At 52.6% G+C, this 21932-nt stretch overlaps 1 protein-coding gene across 2 annotated transcripts in view; it reads right to left on the bottom strand.

Moving 5' to 3' along the window:
• The window catches only part of LOC144144971 (mediator of RNA polymerase II transcription subunit 13-like), a 98212-nt gene that overhangs the window by 51954 nt on the left and 24326 nt on the right, over positions 1-21932 (bottom strand). For both annotated transcript variants that reach the window (XM_077676467.1, XM_077676469.1), the window contains exons 2-4: positions 17543-17792; positions 863-947; positions 348-425 (exon numbers count right to left, since the gene is read on the bottom strand). In XM_077676467.1, the coding sequence (XP_077532593.1) occupies positions 348-425; positions 863-947; positions 17543-17792 (413 nt within the window). The remainder of the gene's footprint in view (positions 1-347; positions 426-862; positions 948-17542; positions 17793-21932) is intronic.

The following is a 21932-nucleotide window of genomic DNA, read 5'->3' as shown; positions in this document are numbered from 1 at the left end:
CATTTCGTTCCAGAAGCATGACCACGTAAGATTATGTAAGCTTCATTTCCTGGAAAACCGTAATAGCCTCTTACTGAAAGGGTGGCAAGTTTAGTGAAAAAAAAAAGAAAAAGCTTATTTTTCGTCAGAGAAAACATGTTAAATCATTCCAAGTCAAGCTTTCGCATGATATTCCTCATCTTTGAGACGCAAGTACAAGCTACACTGTCGTTATTTAATCTATTTGTTCCCTTTAAAATTTGCTTTGTAATCAAGAAATTGAAGACTGAAAGTAATTATTACTGTGCTTGACGGTGCACAAAGCTCGGCCTGCATCGACACTTATCAAATAAGAAAATAATCCTTACCCCCTATCCTTGTCAGCGCTATCGCAGGGCTGAAGAAACCACTTTCCCATCCGGGTAAAACCCCGGGATAGTAGACACCTGCAATGAAGGCGGAGGAGAAAAAGAAAAATCAAACAATGCTAGTCACAGCAAACGCGAAGCCAAGAATGCGCTGGCCAGCTCAAGGATCACAACAGGTGCCCCTCGCGTTTAACAACACTCTGTGTCCTGGCAAAGGTAAGCGCAATGGCTGAATTCACATTTCAGCAAATTTAGGCCCTCGATGTCGACTAGCCCCCAGAGAACCTGCCCTCTTTTTAATTTCATGCAAGCTGTTACGTAACGGGACACTGGCATGCCACAAACCTTACCGACTTATTCTGGAGGGCTGGTGACTTGCCATTCGCTCAGCTTCCTTGCAAAACAGTTCCACCCACATCTACACTGCTTCTATCACGTTCCACTGGCTCGCCGTCAGAACAGTGGCGGCTACATTCACAGATACACGATGAGGTGGACGGCACCGTCGTACGTACCTCTGTATAAGGTTGTGGAGGGCCTTGAACAATAGGGAGCGACACTCGTAGGACAGGCCGTTTTCCCAGCTGCCTTGTTCCGTGTCTGCGAGAGGGAAACGGCACTCTGTAGTCCCCGTTTCCCACAACACATTCGTGGAAAGATTCGTAACAGCCGAGTTTGTTTTCGAAAATAAAGCTCAATGGAATTGGTTTGAATTACTACAGCCTGGTTTTCATGCTGTCCTGAAGCATGACACTAAAAATTAGCAGGCAACTTCGATCTTAATAGCAGAGGAAAGCTGCCAAAAAGAATGGGAGCGGGGGGGGGGGGGGGGGAGGAGGTGCGGAATAGTGGAAACGCAGATAAAAGGGAAAGAAAGAAAGAAAGGAAAGTATAGAAAGCTGATAACTTCACGTTTTAGCAGCGTAGTATTTAAAAACTCTCTTTTAAAAATTGGCGCCTTGCAAGGCTGGAGAAACAGCAGAGATAGGGGTCTGCTTAGCCTCTTGCGGTTTTGCCATTTTTTTGCTAGGCCCTGGCGCAATACTTGCGGTTGGATTGTAGCCGTCTCATATGTACTCGGGCAGCGGCACGACAGCGTTCGTGCTGCGCTTCTTCCTCGGGAGTTACATACTTCAGCCGACCCATGTTTTGTGGGAGTGTAAACGATGTGCTCGGCGCAGAGTCATGAGGTGCTGTGTGTCTGGTCGCTCATTCTTTTCAAGTGGAGGTGTGCGGAGAGGGATTTAGGGGAAAGAGTAACAACGCGTGCCCTCCAAAAGTGATACAAGGAGTGGCTGGCGGCATCCAAGTTCCCTGCATGTTCGAGCCTAAACCGGCAACTGCGTTGCGCAGCGTCTGTGTTCGTGTCACCGCGTCGGCACAACGACTTCATAGCTAGGCAAAGCTTGGCTCCGCTACGCATCTGTGCCAAGGTTGTGCGGGGCACCTCACAGTGGGGTTTTTATTCTTGTCTTTTTTTTTTTGCTAACACCACTTGACCAAGCTCAAGTTAACACAACTCCATTGTTAAAAATGTAATTTCTATTTGACGACCTTGAAATTAAAAAAAAAAAGACTTGCAAAGAATGACAGTTGTGTCAAATATTTGAGTAGACATCTTGCACATAATTCCTTAACTGAAAAACCAAAATGTGGGGGCGGGAAGGGGGGCGGAAGAGAAAACCGACGAGGTTGGAATTGCAGTCCTATGATAAAGATGGTTCTTCTTGCAGCAATACAGCTGAATAAATTTGTTAGAACCAAACTGATTAAAGGCAATTATGTTTCAATTGAGCACAACAAAAACAGGAGGCTTCACAATGGTTGGACACAACATGAACAAAATAAAATAATTATGGCGAATAGAATGCCACTACTCAAGTTCAAAAGAATGTGCACAATGACACATCCTATGTGGGTATCTCTGTAACGGGAATAGGCGGTAAAAAAATTGGCATTTCGGTTATAGTTTTCCGTAAAACGGGAGCCAAAAGGAGATATGAAAGGCAATATGGAGGGTGTGAAACCTTCGTGATGCAGCCCCAAGACAGGTGAGGCGCCGTTTCTCCGGCCACTAAACGAATCGAGAAAAGTAACTGCCCTCCAAGGAAAGAACGACCTCAATTCCCAAGCCCTCAGTAGTTGAGCCGTCACGTTCAAGGAAACGACAAGGTTCGCCGGTACAGCAGAGCGCCGGATATTCCAACGCCTGTTTATTGATCCTCCCCGACTACTTTCGAGAGAGAAATCGTGCGATCGGCCTTTCGTCCACGACACGGTGCTAGTCCTCGGCGAGAGGCGCGCATTCATATCGACGACTGCGGAGGCACGGGAGAGCAGCAACAGCGATGCTCCTTCGCTGCGGCGCGCGCCGAAGTCGCGATCGATGTCCGTCGAGAAGAGAAAAAAAAAAAAAAAAAAAAAAAAAAAAGCTTGCGTCGACTGCGTCGTTGGCGCCGCAGGTGTGCAGAGCGCCGCGGACACCCAAGGAAACCGTACGCGCCGCAACGCACGACAGCTGGGCTCTTAGAGAGAGGGAGAAAGGGAAGGGGGGGGGGGGGGGGGGGGGGGGGGGGGGGGGCGAGCGGCGAAAGAAGAAGGGGTCTGCCTGAGATGACACGGCCACGAGGCGAGGTGGAAAATATGGAACGCGACGAGATTGGACGAGAGACAGCGGCACGACGAAAACGCGTTAGCGAGAACCAAACCCAGCAAAGGCGACAGTGAAATTTGGCGTTTTCCCACGCACCCTTCAAGATTTGATCCCGCAACGAGTGCACCTGCTGTTGTGCTTTTTAAATTTTTGTGCGTCTTTTTTCCGGTCGGCTGTTTTATTATTATTATTATTATTATTATTATTATTATTCACGTGTGGCGAAGAATGGCCAACGCACTGAGCAAACAAAACAGCGCGAATCACCTGACCGACAGACCAGCACGGCCTTCTACGCAACACTCGGTTGTCACCACTCTTCAGCGGTAAAATACCACTCGGCTCGCGAGTAAACACGCCGGGCCTCCTCCCTCGGAGCTAACCCAGAGAAGATGGGCCGGCGAGAGGGAGGTCAGGCCGCCCCCATTCAAGGAGCGAAACCGCGGGCGCGTAGCGGCAGCAGCAGCAGCAGCGCCCTCCGTGCAAGGCGCGCCTCCGAGAGGGGAGGGCCCGCACCGACCCGACGGCCCGACGGGAACAGCCGGTCGTCGTCATGGCAACGCGTGCAGCGCCGGCGCCCACGTGCTACCCTCGCCGGGAAATCGGCCGGCCTGGAAGACGCCGCACACCGTCGCTCGCTGAGGACTGTCCTTGACGCAAACAAAAATTCAAATCTCCACCTTAGCTGCGAGACGCGCCGTAGTGAAGGGGGGAGGGCTTCTCCGGATTAATTTCTACCCCCTGGGAACCTTCAGCGTGCGCCAAAATCTTGACACACGGGCGTCCGCTGGCGAAATCCCTAATTACCTCCCTCACATGTGGCACGACAATGAGCAAAGCTGCCCTCGTGGCCAAGGCAAACCTAATACAATAACCTCGCTTTAGGGGAAAAACGCATTACAAAACCACAAACCATTTTCAGTTTCTGCGATAAAGAATTATCTGTTTTACCTCCGCCGCTCACCGCACGTTTCATTGCTTCTAGTGCAATTTCATTTGTTAAAGTAGTTTTTTTTTATTCCGATCTCTTTTTATCTGATGTTATCAGCACTGCTGCGAAGGCTAAGTTGAACTTATCTAACTTACCCAACAGACTGCCACGGCCCTTGTTCAGTGAAACAGCCTCCGCCGTCACACACTTCGCACCTGATGGCACTGACACTAAAAGTGCTATCAAGACGCCGTCTTTAGCCGCGACGCCCTATTAACGCCGTTGCAGGTCTAAACATTTTTTTTTTAAATAGAAACGACTCAGTAAAGAAATTTCCCAGCAGCGCAACAACAACGGCAGTCGCCGACAGATTTTTTGAGGCACCAAAAGCCTCGAATTTGCGTGGGCGTCACCCATTTTCCACAGCCGTGTGAAACCACAGCCACAACATGCCCCTTACGACTCTGTCACGTAATCAGTGCTTCGTGTCACCACTAGCAAGAAAAGCGCCGTTCTGGTCCATCCCACTTTCGGCGGAGATAACGGTGGTTTCTAAAACGAGCTTCATTTCCGTATGCTGACCTTGGCACCCCCTTTTCGAGGCCGTCCGCTCACGGTCGCGTTTACTTACTCTCTCCTTCCAAAAACACAGATAGTTCGCTCAGAGCGGCGAGAGAGTTCGTTCCTCGTGTGTGTGTGTGTGTGTGCTTTTCTGCAAGGATTGTACGGAGGTTGTCAACGAATTCACGCCCCGAGAGTTCGTTCGCAAAATTATGCTTAGGTTACTAATTCGCAACACCACCCCTATTTCCCTCAATGCGGTTTCTCACAAAGTAAGATTACGGAGCAGAAGCGTTAAGCATTGGATGATAAAACGCCAAGATTCGAACAGATCAGTGGTGTGTCTTCAGACCCGCAGTCAGATGAAATTCGACCACCTCCGAGTGATAACCCTCCGTCAGCGATTTCCAGGCGATAGGGGTACGCAAGCAATTGGGTACGAGCGGTTCCACGCTGTCATTATAAAACAACGCCGTCACTATAAGCCATCGCATCGAAGAAGCTTTCACCGCCGGGTCAAGTTACCCGACGAATGTCACCATCCCAACGAGACGTGAAGCAGCCGCTTCCTAATCTAGCGATCAGGGCGAAACGACGTTCGACGAGGGGACCGTCACCGTTCGCCGCCGCCCACGCGTTCGCGGCAAAGGTGGCGCGGCCGCCGCGTAACGAGCAACCTGGCTGCTCCTCTGCGCGCTCTTTGGGCAGCCCGGCCGCCGCCGCCGCCGTCCGGAGGAGTCCTGGCTCGCCCGACCGCGGCCGGCGTTCCCACGGGAAGGAGGGGAAACGCAAAAAGATGCTCCCATTTCCGAGCCAGCCAGCGCGGCCGAGAGATGCGCCGTCGGCAAACGCCCCGCGGCACGTCACATCGATTGATCCGACGCGAGACTTGCCGCTTCCTCCCGACCGCGTCGCAGACGGCCGCCAAAGCGATCCGCTCTTCCGCCACGGCGACGAAACGCGACGCGCCTTTTCTCCGATGGCGGGGCCGCATCCGCAAAACGCAAAAGTTCTATCGTTTTCACCCTCGTGTTTTTTTTTTCCTGTGTGTATGTTCATATAACATTCGAATTTCACACTGACTTACTCGCTGCTTTACAACTGTCTGCCGACATAGCGACTGAAGAATAGATGGGGCTGAAATGCACCAAGAGCGAAACGTGCTTAATGCTCTTTTCGGCTTCGGAAAGCGCAGCACGGACATCCTGCGCCAGCAAGTTAGCACGGTGTGTTGCCAGATGTAGCGTGTTGTCAGCCAGCGATTAGAACATTCGCAGCCTTGGTGATATTCAACGAATGGCACAAGCCTACCTGTCCCAAAAAGACTCAAGCCGTAAAGCTTTTCTTTTCTTCTATTTTTTTTTTCATCGCCGCAACCAGAGTGTACAACCAGTGCAGCCCAGTGGGTCGGTCGATGTGCCAGCGCCAAGGCCTGGCCAAAACGAAAGGAGGTCACGGAGCTCGCTCGGTGCGCGCCGACGGACCCGGAAACAAACTATCCGAGGCGACTTCCCCTTTCCGCCAACCTCTCCGCAAGAACGCCCCCTCCATCCTCCGGCGGCAACTCTCGACTGTATCGACCGATCACGACCCTTTCTCCAAACCACCCTCGCCAACAACACGCCCTTGCAAAGACTACCGGTAACCAACTCCGGCGCAACATCATCAGCTTCGAAAATATGTCACGGTTAGCTCACTCGCGTAAACATGCGGCCGCTGCTGCAGCGGACGCGCCGACACACCCTGAAATTCGCAGCTGGTATTATTTTTCGATACACGGTTCTTTAACCAAGCGTGTTTTTTTTTTTTTAGTTCGTTTTCGGGCCTTACGGGAAAAGTTTCGTCGGGATGACTCTTGCACTCACAGCTTGGAGGCCAGTATACGAAGCTCTGCTCAATAAATGGGCCTCACAATCCCCCCAACGAAGCCTCCGGAAGGGCAAAAACGAAATCGATTACTCCCCCCACAAGCCCCACGGCCACGAAATGTTACAATTCAGCCTCCTCCGGGGCTCAATCGGTTATGCTTACGTCACCCCGGAAAATGGCCATTTTCTGTCGCTCCAACCCACGTGCCCAGAATTCCCTTCGACGCAGACCCTCCTCCATCCTTCCCTCCGCTTGGGGCCGTGCATAATAACGGTCCAATGTAGGCCAACCGTGAGCGTCGCGCCGATCCCTTCTTCTGTCTTTCACCGTCCCGCCCGCTCATTCTTTCGCTCGCACCGCGACGTGCCGCATGCACCAACCACGCTTCCACGAGAGCGCGCGGTGACGGCCTCCACGCCTCAGCAACGATCTGGAGCACCAACGCGCCGAGAGACGACGCTTTTCGAGAGCGCTGACGCCGAACCTTGTCCACGAGCGCGTTCGAGGAGCTTCTCCGAGATGTGGCGTTCGCAAAATACTCGACTGGGGTTTATGCTGCTTTGGAATTATTATAACAACCAAGCTGTTGACCAAATCGTTTGTGTATGGTGTCGGAAGTTATAAATGCCGACCGCTCGTGCACGTTGTTAGTCAAGCTAGCATTACCCACTCCAGCCACATTCCTTCTCCGACAAAAACCCGCCGCGGTGGCTCAGTGGCTAGGGCGTTGCGCTGCTCAGCGCGAGGACGCGGGTTCGATTCCGGGACGCTGCTCTGATGGAGGCGAAAAGCAAAAACGGCCGTGTGTGCGAGATTTCGGCGCACTTCAAAGATCACCAGGTGGTCAAAATTAATCCGGAGCCCTCCACTACGGCGCGCCTCATCGCCTGCGCTGCGTCGGCGCGTTAAAGCCTACAATAACCTTCTCCGTCAATTTCTGGAAAGTAATTGTTCCGGGTTACATGGTCAAGCACTTTCAGAGCTACAAAATGCAAACTTTTATAAGCTAAAGACGATCAACCAAACAACAAACAAGTGCTTACGTAGCTTGACGGAGCTTTGTGTTTCTTAAAAAAATTCGAGGATTTTCAAGGGTCCGGAAAAATTCCACAGCTTTCAAGGCTTTGGAAACAAGCTTTTCGAATTCGACGGTTTTGCAAGGACCCGCAGTGCCGAGCGGCTCACCCCGCGTGAGCACGAGAAGCTAAGCTCGCTGAGAATGTTTTACACGACCCGATAACGTGCATGCAACTCGCTGTTTACAGGCGCCATTCTTGGCGGGGACGCGGCAACCGAGACCTCTCGCGCGACCGACCTCGTAAAAAGCGGCCCGGCGACACACACCGCGCTAGCAAGCGTGCGGCTTGCCAGACACAACTCGCCGACGACAGCGCCTTGGGGGATAGCCTGTGCTCAACTGGACCGTAGCCAATTAGCTCCCGTTACGTGGGCCCAAAAACGCCTGCAGTGAAGGGATGCAAAGAGCCGGCGCCGGTTACCCATTTCTTTTCGTTTTTACCTTGCTGTGCTCTTTGATACGGCCTTTCCTTTTCCGACTCACTCCACGCGCCCACTACGCTCTAACATTCTGCACTTACCTCGAACACACAAGTGATAGCAGATGGGTCGGGTGAGAGGGGCGGGAGCAATTGACCAACTTACAATTAACCATATTCGCACATCACCCGGAAAATTTCTCTAAATTGCACGCGTCTCCCTCGCCACGTCACGCAAACAACCCGCAGCCCTCCGTCTAGCCGAGTAAAACCTCCTAAACGAAATCGCTTTATCCGAATTTTTTCCCGGTCCCAACTGCAGAGTAGGAAGAGAGCAAATCGTCATCACTCTAACCGAAGTAAGGCTTACGGCGAAAGTGGCGAAGTTATAACTCATTTTGCAAACTGCATGCCGCACTGTGGAGGCTACATTGTTGTCAACAGTCCGCTCACTGAGCACGCCTAGCTCACCGAGGAAAGCGAAGAATAGGCGCCGGAGCCTTGCGGTTCCGCCAGCCCAGAGGGTAGAGGGAAAGGTCCTTTCAAAACTTCCTTCACGGTGAGTTAGGCGTGCTCAGTGCGCGGACTGTTGACAACAATGTTGCCTCACAGCGCTGCATTGCAGCTTCTGAAATGAACTATAGTGTTCCGTCCCGATGACGTCGTCATGCTGCATTTTTTTAAAAGGAAACTTGGCATTATTTCCCAGGATTGTTAATATCTGGGAATTTCGATTTATGTAAGTTTCGCCAACAGCTGACCGTGGACCCACGCTCGAAACATTTGCGGCGGCCGCAAACACGGTGTAAACAGGGCGGCGCGCAGACGAACGCGCATATAGAAAATGCACCCGTTACAACGAATTCGTTCATTCGAAATATCGCTTTACTCGACATTTTAAGCATGCTAATGCACTCCAAAATAACAAATAATCCCGGCTTTTAACAGAGTAGCGCTTACAACAAAGCTAGTTTCCTGTTCATGAGAACTTCGTTATATGTAGCGAGTGTTCACTGCAGGCCAAAATGTTTACCAGCAAAAAAAAAAAAAAAAAAAAAAAAACGTCAACACGCCGACAAGCGCATCGCTACACCACCAAATGGAGACGCGGAGGCGATAACGCCCGCGGAGTGACTACGTGGACAAACGCAGCGGCCGACCCAGTTGTAGCCACCGACCAAGCAGCGAACGCGGATAGCGCAAGTACAAAAACACGCGACGTAAAAGACCGGGGGAGGGGGCGAGGAAAAAAAAAAAGCGGCCGGGTTGACGACCGGGCCGAGAAAAAGCCGGCGCCGCGCAGCAGCAGTCCCGTTGCGCCACTGGGGCGAGACGCGAAGAAGCGCGAACCTAGAGGGAGAGCTCCGGTGCGTTCACCCCGGCTGCCGCGGGCGACCGACACTGTACACACGTGCTACGGGCACGACCGGCAGCGGTCGTCGCGTGCGGCCCCCGCCATGCGCAACTGTGCCGACCGCGCATCGTCGCCGTCTGGTTGCACTTGCTTCCAGCTCCTTCGACACGCCGCTAATTCATTCCGGTAACCTGGTCGAATGACCCTGAATTTGGACAGTACACCACTCCGCCACGTCGGTTTTCTGCACGTGTGCCGAGTTAACAAGACGCGCAACTGAACCAACCGGTAGTGACTGCTGATTAATTGCTCGCTCCCTGTGCTTGCCGGGTCTAGACGCTCAGACGGTGCGTCAAGAACGGGCATAGTCTGAAGAAAAGGCGCCGCCATAACGTCCAGCGGCGAAGCAACACCGATCCAGCCGCGGGGTCAGCGCCCTTCAAGGACACATCTTCGCTGCGCTCTGCCCCGCAAAGAAGCCGGGTCGGCAAGAGGCTGCAGTCGGACTCGCACGAGACACCTCCGCGGCTGGCGTCTCCCTTCTTTCTGCTCGCACGACTAGCATGACGATCGGTCCTGTCGCCGGGACAACAACGCGGCTTTCTGCCCCGGTGTTGGCGGGCGAGGAGGAGGGAATCTCTGGCGCCGAAAACCAGCCCGCAGGAGGAGCGAACAACCACGCAGGCTCAATGAACTCGGGCCGACGGCAGCAGCAGGCTCCACGGGAGGGGGTATTCCCCAGCGGCCGCACTTCGGGTGAAGAGTAGCCCCACTCTCCCCCACCTCCGGCAGGTCGCGTGCACCACTCGATGGACGACTGGCTGTACGGCGCTAACGATCGAGAATGCGACGCCAGCTCCGTGTCGGCGATTAAAACGACTCACTAGGTCAGACGGACCGTAGATAAATAAATTTAAAAAAAAACGGGGGGAGGGGGAGCTGCCAAACAGTTTAAGTTCTTAACATGGGCGTACGCGGCGTTCATAATGTTTGCTCCCAAGGTATCTGTCAGACAGACGAGGGGGGGGGGGGGGGTGCGAAACCATTCTGTGAAAAATTAAGACAACGCCAGGGAAATACACTAAATCAAAACCTATAGCATCTCAAAAAAAAAAAAAAGAATACTGACAATGCAACATTCTGTCGGGTCTTGAACTGGGACGCTTCTCCCCCCCGTACGCCCGTGTACCCAAACTAACTCGTCAGGTACCGTTAACACCTCGTTAACGGAACGGTAGTACCACATTTAACCGTATTATCCCCAGGTTGGTAGCGATAGTAACGCCCGACAGTGTTGCGGCGAACCCCACAGCCAGGTGGCGACGGTCCTCCCCGGTGGGCGGCGGCCATGCAGCCGGACCGCGGCCCCACGTGCGTCGCGCAGGGAGGGAGAGAGAGCGGCGGAATGCCGCCTCCTCCCCAGGAGGACACAGCAACGAACGGATCGCGGGGAGAAAGTGGCCCGTTTCCGGTTGGGAGGCAGCACCGCGTCCCTCTCCCCCTCGACGCGGGGTCGCACTCCTGCGGAGCCAAGGATGACGCCGCGCGGCACCCCCCACGTGCCGCCCCTCTACCTGGATCGCCGCGAAGCGGTGCGCGTCCCCTCCTCCTCTCCCCTCAGGTAGGTAGCCCGCCCGGTTGAGCGAAATGCGTGCACAGTGGCCAAAGGCTCGTTTCGCCCTGCTCGCGTTTTCTGGGCCTTGTGCACGTTGTACGCGCGCGCTCATCCTCGGACGGTGCCAGCAGCCCAGGGAAACTTGCTGAAACTGTAATAGCATTGCTGGCAATATTGTCACGAGCGCGCAGCACAAAGAGTGGTATTTAGTGAACCAGGCGGGAGTACAGATGACACCTGAACTGGCGGTGAGAGCCAAGCATCCAAAACACCGCCGAGCTAACACGTCGCCGTCTTCGTCTCCTCTGCCCCCATTGTTCTGGTAGTCGGGCAAACCCTGGCAATGATAATGACCCTGCGTAATAAGAGTTCGGGCCGAACACTTGCGGCAATATGTTCGAAGCATCCATGCGAGCTCAAACGACACACTAGACCTGCGGTGGAATGACCGGCATTCGCCAAAGCGACATTCCCAATAGCGGCACGTTCCCTCAGCGAAGCCAAAGGCGGATCCAGACTGACCTCTCGGGAGGGAAAGGGGGTGGAGGCAGACATACCCCCCCCCCCCCCTGCAGGCATGGTTGTGCTTGTTTTGAAGGTCATGGGGGGGGGGGCACTCCCCCCTTTCGGCTTCGCCACAACCACGCAAGACTTGTATAAGCAACTGCATGCGCAGCTGCTTTAATACGCACCTAGCCTCGACAATGATGCATGCAACTAGAGAGGGACCCCTATTTTTTTTCCATGCCGGGTTCCCTGGGCACCAGCGAAGCTCTCCTTTCCCGGGGCCGCCAGAAAGAAGCCGCCGCGGCCGAGGAGGGAGAAGAGTCAAGCCGCACGACGAGGCGCGTTTTTCCTCCCGCCGCCGCCGCCGGTGCGACCGGTCAATACACCACGCCCGACGACCGACCCCCGTCCGGAATAGAAGGATGTAGCAGAGGGAAGCCCCCCTCCTTCCACGCCCAGGAGTCGCCAGGTGCGACGAGTACTGCGCAAGGGGGGAGCATTGTATGCCAGCGCTCGCCTCCGTTGTTGCGGCGACCAGCGTCCTTTTCCGCTCCACGTACGCCACAACGAGGGGCAGCGAACGTCTATCGGGCGCCGTTTTATTTTAGCAGCAGCGAAGGCCCCGCGGGCTGTGAAAGAAAAGTAGGCCGCGAGGCATCCCGTGATGAGAGGCCACCGAGGCGAGCATAACGGGCCCCACGGGCGAGGGGGGAAGAACGCGATCGAATTTGATCTGGCTAGCGCGAGACGGAACAGCCATGGGGGGAGAGAGAGATTAAAAAGAAAGGCAAATCGTGCGCACAGTCGTGACGGAGCAATCGATGAAACGGCATCTTACTTGGCGAAAAAAAAAAAAAGCATCTCTATTCCGCCACGCTCGCAGTCACGGTCGTTCAATTGCGACAGTGGGCCGCGCACGGGTTGTCTGGAATTTGACCCCAATGCCATTACGGCATCGCTCGTGGGCGCGCAATGTGATGCATGTGCAGCGCTTCCTTATAACGACAAACGTGCTAAAACCGAGTGCGCAGTGGCCGAAAAATACCTCAGCCATTGAGAGACAACCTTATTTCTTACGAATCTTACGAAATGAAGCCGCACTAATGGAATTGATTGCCCGCTGGGATGGTTACGAAGGGACACAGTGCGTCTTTATTGCTCTAAACTTCATTCATCGCTGAGCTACTTACGCAAGTAACGGCAACACGATCGCTACTCTCGTCACACCGGTCACCGGAATGGACAGCGCGGCATTCATTTCCTGTTAAGAAACGCTGCTTGGAAAGACGGAAGGAAGACCCACGAACGTTTTTTTTTTTTTTTTTCCTTCGCAATTTCGAGTTCGGAGTCCGTCAGCTGGTTCCAGTACTAGCGTCTCCCGCTCTCGCCTGCCTAACCTGAGCGTGGCGAGGCCGCTAGACTTCGCGGTGCGGCTTACACTCAAGGGCACGACGCTCGGCAGGGGCCGAATCGACCTCGCACTCCCCCCGGCCGTCACAGGGAGACGACAGCCGAATCCACCCACCTAACAACTCGACTGCTGAACGGGGTGATAGAAGACGTCGGACATTCTTTTTTTTAAGACCGCAGCATTTGCGAAAAATTGCGCCAGGTAAAGATGCCAGGCGCCACCTTCCAAGGCTAGGATGAGGGGGGGGGCACCGCAGCGTAGAGGCGGTGCAGCACAACACGGGAAAAAGAAGGGAAGAACCGGGCTCGGCCGGTCTCAGGTAGAAGCAGAGCATGTGGTGCCCGCCGGGAGCCGGCAACGAACGACGGGGCGCCCCGCTGCCGGGAGGGAGCCTGGCCCAAGAGACGCACGCACGCACGACGGCGCCAAGGCCGACCACCGCGGCCAAGCGAGCCGCCGGAAAGGAGGAGGCGGGGAAGAAGGCAGGCGGTTGACGGCGCACGTAGAGCGCGCGCGCGCGCGTACGAGCTGGCTTGGCTGGCTTCCGACCGCGGCGGCACGCGTCTTCGTCACGCGACTCCCTCGCGCGCGCGCGCTTTCTCCCGGCGGCGATTGTCACCGCGGCGTCGTCGACGTAACGGCGCCTCCCTCCTCCTCCTCCCGCTACTACTTTGAGCACTCCACGCCGCCACTCCCTACAAGCGCCGCACAACCGACTCGAAACATGGAAGCCAGTAAACGGTTCGGCCGTCATCTGAGAACACTGAGCTATAGTTTGATTAGTTAAGGCAGCGAAACACCAAACAACAATTGTAAAAATTACGTACGGCTGTAGTTTTATCTCCCTCTTCCCTTAATATGACTGCGGGCGGAGGAGGAGGGGAGAGGCCGTACGGCTACATTTTATTCTTTCCGTGATGCAGTAAGCACCACCAGTTCCGTTATAGCAAGGCCGCAGAAGCACGTTCGCAAACTCTAGACAGGCGCCTTTTTAACCGCCACCAACGTTTTCGCAAACAAACAAACGAACTGCCGAGACCACTCACGGCGGTCAAAACAAAAACACCGCCGCTGACAGGGACAAACAGTATCGCTCAGATTAGTCGAGGCACTCGAATCTCCCGGCCGAAGGCGGACGGAGAGGGAGGGAGGGCACCTGAGCAAACAGAACAGCCGCGTATCGCGGAAAAGTTCGGGGACCGACGCGGCTCTGACGTCCTCCCGTTCCCTCCGCCTTCTCCTCCGCGAAGCTAGCACGCGCGCGAACCCATCCGCCGGCCTTGCGCGCGCGACACACATATTCGTGCCAAGGTCAGGACGACGGCGATGACGACGACGCGGCAGCCGCCAGTGAAACCTGGGAAGCGAAAAAGTTTGGGAAAAGTACGTCGCAGCCGTAGGCCGCCATCCGAGGGCTCATCGCCGCATGGAAGCACTCGGGGAGTTGGTTGCGCGAAATTAAGGCGTGCTGCAGCTCCGTTGAGCGTATCAGTCAGCCGCTTTATTTTTATGCCATTAAAACTGACACTGGCGTTAACGTTACCGTTGACAGGAGGAGGAGGACAACAAACCGTCACCCGCTCAAATAAATCTATTCCTCTTCTCGACCGACAACCGATCCCCCCCTCCCCCTCCTATTCTATGCGAGCTTTATTAATAAACATTTGCCTTTCCTCCTCCTTCTCAACAAATGTGGTTTCCTTAATCCCACCAGCCAGTGCTCTGCATCGGGGATCTTATCACACCCTACAGGGCAGCGGAAATATAGCTATTCTTTAAGTATAACTGTCCTTCAGGATGGCCTATCCCCACATTTATCTGCTTGTTATCCTTAATAACTCCTTAATAACTGGACCAGCAGCAAATCCAAGAAGGCAGCGGGCTGTTGAAAGTGACAAGAGGAGGCAGCTAGCGAACATAAACGATCCAGAGGAACAACGGCATTACACGGATTCTCCTTCTTTCACGAAACAAGGCTTAAGCTCAGCTTGTAAGTGTTAATAAAGGCTAGCTGACCCAACACTGCCACATTTTGCAAAGGGGGGCATACAATTATGAGATGCAACAGACATGAACCAGTAAAGACAGGTAGGTTCGCCCCTAAGGGACACCATCTCTTTCTCCCATTTATACAACATAATGTCCCGCCTCTCCCATTCACTCCACTCACTGTATTGTTACTTTCTACTTTGTTTGGGCTAACTCCAGGAGCAAGGTGCCCCATTTTTGATACCGCAGCACTGGGTAATCACTGCACAACCCCACCCACAAGTTCTAGCGGCAGGATAGCCATGCTTCGTGACCTTGAACTTCCATCATTGACACTAGCAGGTGGTAATGGGAGTAACTGCCGTGAGGCTGTTTAATAGTAATAGATCGCAAAGGAAAAAAAAGTCCCTCATGTAGCCACCTCAGAAGGATGTAATCGTGAAATGCGATAGGGCCTCCCATTGCTCGGAACTGCTGTGTGATACCGTTATTCCAGTAAGTCTCAAACATCAATTAACAGGCAGGGAGTTATTTTGTGTAAATTATACAGTAAAAGCTCGCTAATTCGAACTGACGCCCCGGTCCTGGCACAGCCCCGTATATTTCAATGGGGGAAAATGCCCAATAATTCCAACACGTGTGTATATAGAAAGATTCATTTGAACTGGGATTCACTAGTTTCCATCGCTCATCGCAGAAGCCGGCCCAGAGTGATTACAATGTGTGGCAAATCGAAACCAAACAAAATTTACTAAAGATGCGAAACAACAAAACAGAAAAACAACTGCGTAGCACGCTCACTACGCTGCTGCGACAGGTTATTTCGCTTCAGCAGCGGGCACCAGTGCTCCGGTTCACGTCGTTGCAGATTTTTTTTGTGCCTCAGTCACTGGTCTGGTCCTGCAACTACAGGTTGTGTGCAACAAGCTCAGCTGTAGCCTGCACGGCATGCGTTGGTCTTCACAGTCCTGCTTTTGTTTGTGCCGCGGCGGGTAGACAGTTTCTTGTGTCACCTTTTTCGTTGCCTCGGCGCTTCGTATAACTGACTGATGAATTAATTTCATTCACCGTTGGAGCTCCATGAACATTATCTATGAAATCACCTGTCACAAACATATACGGTCGAACACGGATATATCGAACTGCAAGGGGATCGCGAAAGAATTCGATATATCGATAATTCGATATATAAAATACGCCTATATGAAGATTATCTGACAACTCCGCACATCACTGAGAGTTTCCTGAAGTCGTGGAAAACGGTAGTTTACCGTTTTGACCCCCAAAGCACGGAAAATCCGAACCGCAGCATGATGACCACCGCACTTTATTTATCATTGAAATGTCTTTGAGCTTCGCTTAAAAGTTTTTTAATCTGCGTCGTAAAGTTCGCCAAATTGTCTTCAAGATTACAAACCCGCACAAATGAGAAAATCAACGCTGTACACTGTGCAACAACAGAGGCGAATAACGCTGACGGAACCTCTGCTGCAGTAGGCGGTTGGGAACGTTGTCAGGCACTGAGTGCCGTTATCTTCAGTATCCGAACCGAACACCTCCCCATCTGGAAGCGTGCAACGAAGTCGCTTTGCACCCTACACGCTCCGGAATAGCCGGGGCGGGTTGTGCTGCATTCGCCTTTACGTCAACGTTGATGCGTGCATCGCCCTCAAAACTACTGCGAGGAATTCCGAACGCCTTTTCTATCAACATCTTTTCAGCAGCCTGCACCTGACGAATTCCCGCCTTCGTTGCTCCGAAATGAATGCCTTGGACAAAACAAACATACAACGCTGCATCAGTCCCCCTGCACGAGCCACCAAACAGCTCAATCACAGAAAAAGAGTGCCTCCGGTCAATTTCTTTTGCTCCTTTACGTCCTTTCCCCCCAAGCACTATCCGCGTTCTAGCTATCATGGAGCTGCCCCTCGTGCTACCGTGAAAACAGCTGTTGAAGGCCATCGAAGCGACATAATGCCGCGGACGCCGCCTCTGTCTCATTAAGCCAGGCAGCTCCTGCGATGAGTCAACATTATCATCAACTCCACCCCATCAGAAGAAGCAAACTTTCAGGGGCACCTCCGGCGCGGAATTCGATATATCGAATTTGCCCGTGATCAGAAGTTCGATACACGTGCACAACAGCCCTATACTTTCGCATGGGATTTTCAAGGGGATGTTTGCACTGTTCGATATAGACAATAATTCGATATATCCGTGTTCGATATATCCGTGTTCAACTGTAGTAGCACCTAATTTGCAATAATGAGTCCAGAGGTGGCTTTTTTGCGTTTTGCCCATGCAGTTTGGTGCAATGTCCATTCATTCTAGCAACCACCTGCTAATTCGAACTATTTTATGGTCCCCTTCGAGTTCGAATTCACGAGCATTTTATTTATAGAGATTTTTTTGGAGAAACCATTACGAGCAATGCAAATCTAAACAATGAATGCGGTCGCAACGCAGAATGACACACATAATCAATGGCACCACGAGCCTCGTGTGCTGTACCGGAAACAACACTTTTCAGCGCAAAAACTTTCCAAGCAAATGGCGTGTTGAGCGAGTGCTTCAACAGCATGACGCCGCCATTGCAGTCATACTTCCCACTGTCCTGGGGAACGCCACACACACTAGCAGTGGCGAAGAACAATCTGTGCGTTCCTCCTCTCCCTTTCGAAGAGCATGCACCAACTACCCCCCGGCTGGAAATACAGAAATAGTGGCCCCAAGGGCTACGTTTCGATCCGAAGAACGGCTTTCACCCTAAAGGAAATGGTTTTTTTTTCAGGCATGTGTAGCGACTGACCGGTGAGCTCGGGCGAGACGAGGCCGTTGAGGTCCGGTTCCTCGCCGTACCAGAAGAGCCAGAGCTCGCGCCGGTGAGGCTGCTCGGGCCGGGCCACCCGGCGCCAGACGCACAGCAGGTCGGCTGCCAGGCACTTGGCGAAGGACCACAGCACCGGTTCGGACAGCGGCTCCACGCCGCCGCCGCTGCCGACCGACGAGGAGGAGTGCTCCGTGCTGAGACGACGCCATTTGAGGCCACACAAGTCCGCCTGCGAAAGAGGGCAGCAAGCATCCCGGTCCGTTAAATGCACGCCACCAGGCTTCATGGTACGCAGGCACTCCGATTCAAGGAAGCCCAAATGGTTAGCTAAACTGATCTTACTGGCACAGGATTTGTAGAAAATTCTCTCTAACAGAGGTGGCATTTGAAATGGTAGGATGCTTCCCCAAAAATGTGGCATGACTAGTTCGAAGTTAATAACGCAGCGACACAAGGAGTAAGTTGACGCTTAGATTAAAATGTGACCCGCGGTGCCAGAGCTCCATTCATCATCACGCGGCGTCCTTTCCATCATGCTTCTTAAGCAGTGCTTGCATGTTGCCTGTTTGCCAGAGATCTGGGAAGTTTTTTTTGTTTTGCAGTGCAGACTAGCTTATGACTACTGATGTCCCCCCCACCTCCAACCCCTTCTTCCTGGGTTACTGTGGCTTGTCACAGCTCTCTTGTTCATGGTTTAGTTTCAGGCCCCCAAACAAAAGCAGTCCCTTGATCATTTTATGCAGTGCTCCGATCAAATAACGAAAACAGCGTTGAAGATAAGCCACCACTGCGTAATAGTTCAGCTGATCAACTTGCGCATGCAAAAAAAGTTAGTTACCTCCTGCAACATTGTGCATCTGTGCCCTGCGGTATAACAGCACAGTGTATTCACAGGCCATTTATAAAGAAGTTGGTTTTACAGCAGAACTGTATTAGGCTAGGCTTCTACACATTTTTCTATGTCCTTGCGTTGAAACTCCAGAGGCTCCAGGTGTGCCTGAAATGCAAGGTGTTCCATAGCACAAGGTTTAATAGCTTGTGCTCAAATAAAGGCAGTAGCAGATGTGTTGGAGACTGATTGAAGCCATTTGAAAGCAAACGGTTTTGAAGCAGACCGCGAAGCAAACTGTGTCATGCGGCAAGAGGACGACGGAGCACTTCAAGAACGTGGGGCAGAAGCAGGAGCGTCTAAGCCATTCAGCTAGACATTAACCCTTTGAGAGTCAATGATGTACTATTATGAGCAATATGAAAGGGAACACAGGAACGCATAGAAAACACCCTCAGACCCAGCTATGCGTGATACGCAGCGGCTGCCGTCGGAAACAAAGTGGAAAGGGGGACACTGTTCTAACAACTGTTCCCATTCACGCCGTGCGTCTTATCGGCTGTCGGACGATACCATATTATCGGCGAAATGACGAAAGCTGCTGCTTTGTAGAAATCACAGCGTGGTGGGAGTGCCAACAGTTTGTGGAAGAGCGCCCTCCTTCCCCCTTTGATTTTTACAGCGCCATCCACGTATCGTTCCGAGTCTGTTTGCCACGCGTTCCTGTGTTCCCTTTCATATTGCTCATAATAGTACATGTACATCCCCTGCAAACATCTTCAAAATGGTCAGTGACGTACATGTACGTCATCGCCGTATGTTTAAAAAGTGCGCCTTTTTTGATCATTTGTCTCTCTTGGCATGTGCTGCCACACTGCGGAAATACGAGGAATTTTTTTCTTGCGCCGATGGCTCTTTTCTGTTTTATGCTTTACTACAGCGGTGCGGCAGCTATCACTTGCACATCCGGTCACAAGTCGGCGCTTCCCGCCTCTTGCGTCCGCGAAACTTTTAAAAAAATTCTTCCTGTTTTACTAATAATAAACCACGCGTATGTGACAATAAACAATAATTTTTTGTCACGTTATGGTCACCCTAAAAATATTACAATTTTTTCTCGGTATAGATTCGACCGAAAAATTAAAACCAGCCCTAAAAAAAAAAAAAGACCCTGGCGGGTTGCATTTTACCCTCAAAGGGTTAATGCTTTCACACTCCAAACCCTTATCAAGTGCTTAGGTGTCCTTGGACAGTGTGTTAGCTAAGACGACGCTATCCTGTTGTCGTAATTGCTGATTTCAATGAAGATTACGAATTTATTGTTGGAGACATTTGGCTTGCAATGCCCCACCAATCCGGCGCAATAGACCACCCAGCATCGTACTTGCATCGATTTGACATTACCCGAGAATTTACCTGCAGTTGCAATTATGCCGATCAGCACATAGTGACAACAAAGCCATTGTGACCATTGTTACTTAGTGACAAGTACTTTACGGCTACTCTGGTCATCCACATTCTGAAAACAGAATGCCCTTGAATTTGGTTGTTGGTTTGGTTGGGAGAAAAACAGACAGAATTGGCATATTAGCTCACCCTTCCCTTTTCACTAAAAATGTAGTGCTTTGGTGTTTCTCAGGAGCTTAGAGATGCATAAAAACCTGCATTTAAATTAAAAAAAAAGAACAAAAAAGCCATCACTATTCGTAATTTTTTACCGTGTATTTTGATACATATGCCAAGCTTACGTGGGTGTCCGTACAAGGCTCGGCACGCATCTTTGCACAACAAACCATACAAACGCTACGGCATTTAATAAAGATTCATCCCACGTCCCCTTGAATTCGGCCACGCTTTAAAATCGGCGCGTCTCAACTCACGGCGTCATCACTTCCGCAACACGACCAGTCTAGATGGCAGAAATAAATCGTCACACTACTACTACCACTACAAGTGAGCGAGGCGGAAATCCTGACGCGCTTCGCCCCTTCCCGCTTGACGGCCGGTCGCCGGAGCTGCGGTAACCAGCGGTAACGGTGCCAGAAGAGGCGGCGGAGGACCGATCATCGGGGTAATCATCGGAGCGGCCGCGCGAGGAGCGGCAAATGGCCGAGGGCGAGGGTGGAGGAGGCGCTGCGTCCGAAAAGACGCGCGCAGCGGCGTTCTTCCAGCCGCCTCCGTGGACGGCGTGTCCTCGAGGGCTGTTGCGGGATCGATCGGTCCTCGCCGGAGAGGCCGCCATCGACCCGCTCCTAGCAGCCGGCCATCCATCGGCAGTCGCGGCGGCCGGGGCGGCGGAAATGCAATTAGAGAACGCGCGCGCGAGCAGCTTTAATTAAACACACATACGCGCGCGCGTGCGCCAGGGCGGTGGCAACGACACGGCCAGCTTGGTTGGCGCCGAGGGAAATCCGTTCTTTTAAATGCAGAGCATTTCCGTAACCCACGATGTCACCCGCGTTGGCGTCCGTAGTCCGCACCGCACCCCTCCCTACTATAAAAAAGAAAATACCATCCGGCGCCCGGTTTCGATCCCTAGACCCTGCGGGCAGAACGCAATGTACATGGTGCGCTTCCCACTACGCCACAAAGCCGACACGGAATCGGACGCTACCAACGCGCCTTATATCGTTGACTCATTCAAATCACTGCTGACGAGCGCTTTCTCTTCAGCAGTTGCCACAAGTGCAACGACATTAACGTACCGCAAACTACTTAACGTCGTGCGCCCCCGGAAATGCTCTGCATTTGATCGTGCCCCTCGCGAGGGGGATGTTTATACAGGAACTCCTACTTCTAGCGGACTCCTGGCGCCCTCTTTCTGCCATTGTAGAGACTATGAGGCGGTCTTCGAAGGGCGCCAAATTTGAATTCTACAAAATCGATTTCTTCTTGCATGCGGTCGACAAAGCAAAGTTCACGAGTTTCATTGACCTCCACGCGCCCGTGCCCTGCGCTGCCCGAGTTCCATTTTTTATTCGCTCTTTTTCTCATAACTGTCCAAGCTAGAGCGAGCTTCACCCGACCCACGAACTTGCTGGCGATACGTGCTACTTCGCCGACCTCACGCACTTCCGCAGAAATGCCCGCTAACATCTTCTTTTTCCCCCCATTTTCCGTCACATAGTTGTGGGCTTCATGCCCTGCGTGCTGCCCGATACCATGGTAATCCTTATGGTTTTATTTTACCCGTTTATTTATTTTTAATTACCGTTAACCTGCCCATGTTTAGCTGCGGCAGTATTGTTTCCCAGTTTAATTAATTTTATTATTTTTTAGAGCGGTGAACATGGAAGAGTTGGAATTGGCGCAAAGATAGCGCCCACACAGCAGCAGGAAGTTACGCGCCTGACACGCTTTTCGCGGGAATTCCAAACTGACCCGCGACCCCACTTCGCCTAAGAGGTTGCGCATCGCACACCCTCGATGCCGGTGCTCACTTGGAGGGGTGCCAGGAAGTGCTGCCGTTGATTGCAACGAACGCCGGTTGACGGCGACAAACGCAAGCCTAGCGTACACGCACGTTTTGCAGACGCCAAC

This window comes from Haemaphysalis longicornis, unplaced genomic scaffold, assembly GCF_048455015.1.
Source record: "Haemaphysalis longicornis isolate Haplotype H1 unplaced genomic scaffold, Haemaphysalis longicornis Haplotype H1 scaffold_7, whole genome shotgun sequence".
NCBI classification, from domain to species: domain Eukaryota; kingdom Metazoa; phylum Arthropoda; class Arachnida; order Ixodida; family Ixodidae; genus Haemaphysalis; species Haemaphysalis longicornis.
The sequence above is the reverse complement of the archived record's forward strand: the minus strand, read 5'-3'. Positions and strand labels throughout refer to the sequence as shown.